Below are 9,136 nucleotides of genomic sequence, written 5' to 3'. Positions count from 1 at the left end.
ATCCTTACATGTCTACTAATGCGGTTTAACTTGTTTATTAGTTGTACCGAAAAGTATAACTTCCATGAGCAACTATGTGGAGGAAATAGACTTTATCAAAATCAACCGTTGGATGTTATCATGATAAGAAGAAATAGTTATGGTGAAAGTTTTAGCTATTTTGGTCATCATTTGAGTCTCGATCTACTAGGTCAATCCTAAACTCTAAATACCACATAAAATTAATATGCTCATAACCGCTCATTCGCAATTATTTTTTTATTTTATTTTATTTTTTTCAATATGTTAGCTCTGACACTCTCATGGTTATGAGCTAGACCATCTAATGTAAAAAATTTCAAAAGTTTAACTTTTCATGGTTTAGCTCCCCTTAGGGAAGTATAAGCATATAATTAAGTTGACCGCTTTGTTTGATTTTGAATGATGACAGTTAAGATTATTTTTTTCTACACAATACTTATGATTACGCTGTAAAATAGATGAGTAAAGTTAAATTTATTGATTTCCAATTTCATTTTTTTGGATCATTAAAAATTCTTATATATCTACTAATGCGGTCTAATTTGTTTATTAGTTGTATCGAAAAGTATACATTCTATGAGAAACAATGGCAACCTTAAGTCAAACACTTTTTTAAATACTAATACGTTTAACCGCTTCGTCACCTTTCAACTTTTTTATTTTTATTTAAAAAAAACTATTTAAATTTTTTGTCTATTACTGTAATGTAATTTATTATAGAAAATGCAAAAACGAAATAATTAAAAAACCAATAGGCAACATGCCTCGAGATTGGACTCCTGTCCTTTTTATTTAGGGTGTTTCTAAATGTACCCAGCAAAACACTTAGTACACCCAGCAAATTATTTATATTTAAATATTATTTTTAAACATCTAATTAAACCCAACAAATTTCCCAAAGTACCCCCATCTTCATAGTTTTCCCAGCACAAAATTCTTCACCAGCATCACGCTTCTCACAAGACAAATTAGACAATGGTTTTGTTGTAATGGTGATGTGAGGCTCGTTTAATTGTGTGTGTATTTAAGAGAAGAGTAGAAGCATATGGAATGACCCAATTCAACCATCGTAGCTTCAGAAACTTGCAAACATGCAAGCACAAAGATCACGCTTCCTTTCTCTTCTCAGAGTTATTTACAGAGGCAGGCAGAAAAGATGAATCGCACTACTTCGATTGCATGAAGAAGGGGCTAAAAAGGCGTAGAGGCCGTTGGCATGCACGTTGACCTACCTAGAGTCCTCTATGCTTACCGAACTACAAGCTCCCCAACTGAAAAAAACTCCATACCCTCAGCCAGAACTACAAGGAAGTCTATTGAGTGCTGCAATTGTTAGATATGGATGTCATCTTATCATAACGAGTTCATACTCCTCCTTTTTTCATAACGGCCGTAATCCCATCTATCCTCCCTATTTCGATTTGTTTATATGTTTATTCAGTTTGCTGGGTACATGTTTGTTTGGGTGGGTATTTTGGGAATATTTGCTGGGTTTAATTAAATATTTTAAATACAAATAAATTGCTGGGTATATTTAGAAGTTTGCTGGGTACATTTAGAAAAACTCTTTATTTATTTGTTTTTCCTGGTTACAAACCGGATCTATTGGACTCCTTTCCTTTAATATAGCTAGAAGCTTACACGAAAAAATATTTTAATAGAGAAAATGACTTTAATTATTAAAACATTGAATTAAATCTAATCTAAATGGAATTGTAAATATTTTCAATTGTCAATTTTCCTTACTTATTTATTCTGACAATTTAATTAAGTAAAGGATAAATTCGACTTAATAAAATTTGACCTTAATTCTTATTTAATTAATTAATACTGAATTACTGATATTCAATCCTCCATAAACTTAATAAAAATATTTTCAATTCTTATATTCTGTTTTCCAAGCCGATCAATGGTCAGCTCCAGACCCGGCCCAAACCGCTCCAGCCAATTTCTGAATCCAATTGCTCCCCGACACGCCATCTGCGCCGCCCAAATCTGCAGCTCCACGGCAGTGGGATTCACAGCTTCTGCCTGAGCTGGATCTGGTAACATGACGAGGCGCGAGAACAGGCTGGTGGCGATGTAGTCGAGGCCGTCGCCGACCTTGAAGGTGTACTGGCGATGTAGTTAAGCTGTGGACAGCAACACCTTCCTTTCTGCACAACTTCTACCCAGACCCAAAACTAAAATCGGTAAATTGACTGAGCTATGTAAGAGTTAATGGCTAGTTAGGATTATAGGTGTTTGAAATTTGAATGCAGCCGACCTACTCACTCAATTAGAAAATGGCTGACTCGGTCGGGTAATGATCTCTTTCTCTATATCTCCATCCTCGTCTTCCTCTAAAATAGCAACCCAGGCAATTTAAAGGCTTAAACACCTGCTTCCCAACATTTCAACTTCCAAGAGCTCAAATTGGTAGAAAATATGAAGGACTCACAAGATAGGTGCTCCCAATCTCTCAAAAGTAGAAAGCCACGGAGATCAACATGCACAGGAACCAGAATCGATGAGCACAAGAAAGTGAAGAAACATGTTTCGCTTTCAGCATGGGTATTTGGTTTTTACCGTCGAACCTTTTTAAACCAGTAGTACAGTACTTTGTTTTTGCATCACAGGCCACGTTGACCGTTAAAAGAAAGTTAGTTTCAATTGACGGCTCAGATGACTTGATTACTGTCCCCACTTATTGGATGGCTCAGACTGCACCACGTGTCTCTCAGACTTGTATGTGTACTTCCACCACCGTGTACTGAAGAATTTTCGTAAAAATACAGAGCCACCTACCTACTCTTCTGACCTTACTCACTCTATAACTGGCCTTGTTTGTGGTTTTAAGTATTCATTCTCCTTGGCCTTGCTGCTGCACCTTCCATCTTCATCACTTGTACTTGGAACTTCACATTTACTCCTTCCTCTTCAGTGTTGTTTCTTCTGGAAGTGAGTAATTATCTAAGAGTGTTTTGAACATTATACTGCATTCTTTACTTTCACTCACACTGTTGTGTTTAGTTGATTGTTGGGTATCATTGTCATTCAATATTTTAGTCCTGCTGCTGTTGACTCATGTTATTCAATTTTCGGATTCCTACCTTCCTAATAATTGCCCATTAATTATATTTCATCCTAAGAGTGCAAGACCGATTCTTTGAGTTTGGATGCTGGGGCTGGCTGTATAAGGAGTAATGCAGACAATATGCTTCATGTTGTTTTTGTTGTTGGTAGTAATTGCAGCATCAGGGCAGTCAGATTTAGATGCACTCTTAGAGCTCAAAAAAGGGATTCAGAAAGACCCTTCTGGCCAAGTTCTTGTTTCATGGGATTCAAAGTCCTTGGCCTCTGATGGATGCCCCCTCAATTGGTTTGGGATAGTTTGTAGTGATGGCCTTGTCACATCGATTTCTATAAACGATATTGGCCTGGTTGGCGAGTTCAGTTTTTCGGCCATTGCCGGCCTTAAAGTGCTGCGCAATTTATCACTCTCAGACAACCAGCTCACAGGGGCTATCTCAAAGGTCGCTCTGATTCAGTCTCTAGAGCATTTAGATCTCTCACGCAATTTGTTTCATGGGTTAATACCATCTGGCTTAGCAGACTTAAAGCATTTAGCGCTTTTGAATCTGTCTTCAAATCAATTTGAAGGCATTTTCCCCTCTGGTTTTGGGAAACTTGAACAGCTGAGGTACATTGATGTTCGAGCTAATGCCTTGTCTGGGGATATCATGACTTTTCTATCCCAAATGGGTAGCGTGGTTCATGTTGATCTAAGTAGCAATCTGTTTTCTGGTTCACTGGATTTGGAAATTGGTAACTCCTCTTTTGTTTCTTCTGTTCAATATTTGAATGTAAGTCACAATTCCTTGGCTGGAGAGCTTTTTCCTCACGATGGAATGCCATATTTTGATAGTTTGGAGGTGTTTGATGCAAGTGATAATCAGTTAGTTGGTCCTATACCTTCCTTCAATTTTGTTGTCTCTCTTCGTATACTTCGGCTCGGAAGCAACCAGCTATCAGGTTCTCTACCGGAAGCTCTGTTGCAAGGAAGCTCAATGCTCTTGTCTGAATTGGATCTTAGTCTTAATCATCTTGAAGGTCAGTTGTCTACATTTTCTTCACTTCTCAACTTTGTTGAAAAACATTTTCAAGATAATGCTTTCCATATGTCGCCTTCTCAGTTTTGTTCTTTTCTTTTTATTTTTCAAAATTTTTTGTGCGAAATGGTAGCTGCTGGTTCTGTTTTCCCTTTGAATTTGAAAAGCCAGGTTGAAATAGCTGGCTCACAATCCCATCAAGTGGTCTTTTATTGAATTATATATATTTTCTGTAATAGTTGAAGTAAACTTGCTCACTATTATTCAAAAAGCTATTACTTTAGGAAAATTTTCTCTCATGTCATTATCATAATTGGATGATCATTTTTCCATGCTTTAATGACATCTTTACATAAAGTCATCATCTGAACTGCATATCAGTTTCTATGGCATTCAGTTGGTTCTGGATTTTCATCTGGTCAGAGTGGGGTTTATGTTTGGGGAAGGTGGAGGCATGAGCATGCTGAAAAAAAATAGTGTCTTATTTGATGTAAATGTAATCATGGGGTGGATTAGGATAACAATATGAATATAATTTTTTGTACAAAAGCTACAGTGCTCTGTTCAAATTTTCTTTTGCCTGGGTATATCATGTTTTACTCACTGAAGTCACCAGTTTTTGAATGCTATCGTTATCATTTTCAAATTTAGTATTGCATTTATCTATTCCCTCTTTCCCTATCTTTCCCCTCTACATTAAACTCACTTTCCTTCATGGCAGGTCCAGTAGGAAGCATAACCTCTGCAACTCTGAAGAAGTTGAATATATCTTCAAATAAATTATCAGGGTCCTTGCCTGCCAATGTTGGCCACTGTGCCATCGTAGACCTCAGTAATAATAAGCTCACTGGTAACCTGTCCCGAATCCGTAGTTGGGGAAATTACATGGAAGTTATCCAACTAAGTTCAAATTCTTTGACAGGAAGCTTGCCTGGCCAAACATCCCAATTTTTGAGGCTAACTTCTTTTAAGATATCCAATAACTCATTAGAGGGTGTTCTTCCATCAGTATTGGGTACATACCCAGAACTAAAAGTGATAGATCTTAGCCTCAACCGGTTGCAAGGTTTTCTCCTTCCAAGCTTTTTCTCTTCAACAATATTGACTGATCTAAACTTGTCAGGCAACAATTTCTCTGGGTCCATACCTGTCCAGGAAATTACAATTGGTTCTACTCAAAATTTGAGCCTGGTGTCTCTAGATCTGTCAAATAATTCATTGAGTGGTCATTTGCCCCAAGAATTCAGCAAGTTTCATAGCTTGGTATATCTCAACCTGTCTGGTAATAATTTTGAAGGTATGATTCCTGAGAACCTTCCAGATGAACTGAAAGAATTCAACATCTCTTTGAATAATCTTTCTGGTCTTGTACCTGAAAATTTAAGGCACTTCCCTGCTTCAGCATTTTATCCAGGGAATTCTTTGCTGATGTTTCCTCATCCCCTATCATCACCAAACAATGTCCCAGATATGATCTCTAGAAATCACAGGTCTCCTATAAAAGCTGCTATTAGAATTGCCCTGATTGTAGGTTTGCTTGGTGGTGGTGCTATTGTAGCCCTCTCATGCATGATGATCTATTATAGGGCCCACTGTCAAGGATGTAGAAAGAGAGGTAAAAAAGCAAGCTGTGAAAAGAATGGTGTTGTGCAAGGGGACTCTTCCCTTTCTCATAGATCAGTACCTGGCAAAACTGAAGACTTAAAATCTTCATATGGTTTCCATCAAGACCCTTCGCCATCATCCGCAAGGAAGTCTACTCATAATGCTGGTGACACTTCATCAGTTCTAGAGAAGTCTAAACAATTGGGTCATCCTGAATCAACAAAGCTAGAGGAAGGGGTATCTTCTCCCATGTCTCTCTTATCACCTTCAAACCCATCGCCTTCGAAAAGCCAACAACCACTCAATAGTTCTGCTGTTCTCAACACTTGTTCTCCAGATAAACTAGCTGGTGATTTACATCTGTTTGATGGCTCCCTGGCATTCACAGCAGAAGAACTTTCATGTGCTCCCGCAGAAGCTATTGGAAGGAGTTGTCATGGAACAATGTACAAAGCAATGCTTGAGTCTGGTCGTGTAATTGCTGTCAAATGGTTAAGGGAGGGAATAGCAAAAGGAAGGAAAGAATTTGCTAGAGAAGTAAAGAAACTTGGGAGCATCCGCCATCCAAATCTAGTTTCTTTGCAGGGTTACTATTGGGGCCCAAAGGAGCATGAGAAACTTATTATATCAAATTATATCAATGCTGAATCTTTGGCCTTCTATCTCCATGGTAAGATTCTGTTCTCTGTGTTTCATTGTATGCACATAAGAATCTCCTCAATAATTTTGTTCCACTTCCTTGATTTTACTAGCAACCCTTCCACCCTCCACTACCATCTGCATGATACTTCTATCATTAAACTAATTTATAATTTTACCTTGGGAGTTTTATTTGGCATTCCTTACCTTGCATAGGCAACACATGAATCATCTTATGAATCACCTGCTTCCTGCTTTTGGCATTTGCAAGCTGTCATAACCATGCAACCTCAAATTAAATTTTTGTCTAAACGCTAAACATTCATTCATTTAGATAAACTAGTTTTGTAATTGGACACGGCACATGAAACACAATAAGATGATAGCATGAGCTTAGATATATTTCTGGCTGCACTGAATTGATCAAGTACTTGATTCCAGCCATTTTCAAGAAGCTGTTTTATACTGTGTTTACATATATATACACTGGTCTAAATATAAAAAAAAAAAAAACAACTTTTTTTAGAAGAATACTTTTGAATGTAGGTTTTCATTTTCAAGTCTTCCAAGTATATTATGATCATAGTATTTGTAATATTAATTTTATGTTAGTTCTTTAAAGTAGTAATGATAGCAGATCAGCAGGACGGACTATTGATGTATGAGAAAAACTTTTGGAATTCGATCGTTTGAATATGATGCTTTAGAGGTTATGAATTAGGTAAGTGTAAGGTGATTGTGCATAAAAAAAGTATTTAGAAGTTCAAGAATAGTGGTTGGTATGATTTCCAGAAATAGGACGGAGATCAAGTATTTTTACTAAACCCCAAGGGAGGATGGTGTTCTACCTAAAGGTTTCAGTTTCTAGCATAAGACAACAAACTAATTAGCCCTGGATTCATTTTTATATTTCTTTAAATAAAGCTCTGGATTCATTTGGTCATTCTAATGTCTACTGTTTTCCCTTGTTTACCATCAGTCACTATTTTTCAATGAAACCTTACTATGCTCAACAAACTATTTTCTAAACTATGTTTAGTGGTTTGTTTATTTGGAATGGCAACCCTGCGGGTGTATCAAGTGTCCATTGATAGGATAGGAAAATTGTTTTGTATTAGATCAGAAGAAATTTTTTGTTTTAGATAATATTTCAGTTAATTCCTTATCCGGTTATGTAGTTCTTTAGCAAATTTTGTACTCTTAAAATCTGAGATGCTTTGTGTGAACAAAAGAAATGCAGCAGATTAGTTCAATCTTTGATTTTGTTCATTTTTTTCTTTTTCTTTTAAGCTCTCAGCGAATTATTGATCAAGTAAAACTTACTGCTAGACCACAAAAACAGAATTGTGATTTAACATCTGGCATTTGCACTTTGAGATGCAAAACAGGTCAAAAGAAAGTTTGTATCATCTGTAATAGATCCATCCATTTTACATCTAATAGATCCATCCATTTTACATCTATTAAATCCATCACTTAAACTGAGAATTTATGGATGCTGTAGAGAACACCTTTCTAATATTTCACATTTTCTTTCAATATCTTTTCGACTTTATCCCTGCTCTAACCTGATTTTTCTGATATTGTATGTGACTTTTGCAGAGGTTGAGCCAAGAAAACTCTCACCCTTGTCTCTCGAGGAACGGCTCAAGGTTTCTGTAGATGTTGCCCGATGTCTGAACTACCTCCATAATGAGAAGGCAATTCCTCATGGCAACCTCAAATCCACAAATATTCTACTAGAAACTCCTAATCATAATGCACTCCTTACAGATTATAGTATCCACCGAATATTGACTCCTGCTGGAACTACTGAGCAAGTTCTGAATGCAGGTGCTCTTGGCTATCGGCCCCCTGAATTTGCTAGTTCAAGTAGACCCTGCCCCTCATTGAAGAGTGATGTCTATGCATTTGGAGTGATCTTGTTGGAGCTCCTGACTGGAAAGAGTTCTGGGGAGATTGTCTCTGGCATACCAGGTGTGGTTGATCTGACAGATTGGGTGAGATTTTTGGCAGAAGAAAACCGTTCTTTTGAATGCCTTGACAGACTGATTCTGGAAAAGCACAGTATTAAGTACTCGCCTAGAGTTCTTGATGAATTGCTCCAGGTAGCTTTAAGATGTATCCTTCCAGCATCCGAGAGACCCGACATTAAAACTGTGTTTGAAGACCTTTCAAGAATAGTGTACTAAAGGGCACTCAAGGTAGATACTGTTTCTTTAGCACTAACACCATACATCGATTCTTTTTTCTTTTTTTTGCTTAGTCTAATTGTTTTTTTCAAATTTTTCTGTAATCGTCTGATTGTATTTGCCAAATGATCCTGTAATGAAACGGCTAATGCTACTGATTGAACGAATAAGCTCTTTAAGGAGGAGTGGGGTTAATCATTTTCATTAACCCTACTCCGGGATATGATTTCATACAGGAATTCAATTTTTAGAATGCGACTTATCTTTGCAGCCAAATAAAATAGTAGTGTTCCTAACCCAAAAGAACAGAAGTGGAGAATTTTTATTTTATTCTATTTTTTTTATATTTTTTGTTCCAAAAGGGGTAAGCATCCCAGAAAACAACAAAAAAGAAAACTAGCCAGCATCACTGGCATTGAAACTCCTAGAGAGCATGTTCAGCGGTGCAATTGACCGGCTTCCAACTAGGTTTGATGAGGTGGTGACCATGATTTCCCAAAAACTTGTTTCCACCGGTGGATTTTTGACCAGTTTCAGATTGGCCTTTCGTGACCCAGGCCAAGAAAAAGGCGAAGCCCATGACCAATT

At 37.1% G+C, this 9,136-nt stretch overlaps 1 protein-coding gene across 1 annotated transcript; it reads left to right on the top strand.

The window, feature by feature from the left end:
• Nucleotides 1-2,799: 2,799 nt before the first annotated feature.
• LOC133732827 (probable inactive receptor kinase At5g10020) lies at nt 2,800-8,830 on the top strand. Its single transcript, XM_062160417.1, has 3 exons — nt 2,800-4,113; nt 4,834-6,387; nt 7,959-8,830. Exons 1-3 carry the CDS (start codon nt 3,207-3,209, stop codon nt 8,546-8,548), a joined length of 3,051 nt encoding a protein of 1,016 aa, XP_062016401.1. The 5' UTR covers nt 2,800-3,206; the 3' UTR covers nt 8,549-8,830.
• Nucleotides 8,831-9,136: the final 306 nt, after the last annotated feature.

Source organism: Rosa rugosa, chromosome 2, assembly GCF_958449725.1.
Source record: "Rosa rugosa chromosome 2, drRosRugo1.1, whole genome shotgun sequence".
In the NCBI taxonomy this organism is placed as follows: domain Eukaryota; kingdom Viridiplantae; phylum Streptophyta; class Magnoliopsida; order Rosales; family Rosaceae; genus Rosa; species Rosa rugosa.
This window is presented reverse-complemented; position numbering and strand designations above follow the sequence as displayed.

Excerpts from the sequence above, each read along its gene's own strand:
- LOC133732827 (XM_062160417.1), top strand. The coding sequence starts at position 3,207 with ATGCAGACAATATGCTTCATGTTGTTTTTGTTGTTGGTAGTAATTGCA. Across the intron at positions 4,114-4,833 it reads TAGTCTTAATCATCTTGAAG|GTCCAGTAGGAAGCATAACC; the intron begins GTCAGTTGTCTA and ends CCTTCATGGCAG. Across the intron at positions 6,388-7,958 it reads TTTGGCCTTCTATCTCCATG|AGGTTGAGCCAAGAAAACTC; the intron begins GTAAGATTCTGT and ends TGACTTTTGCAG.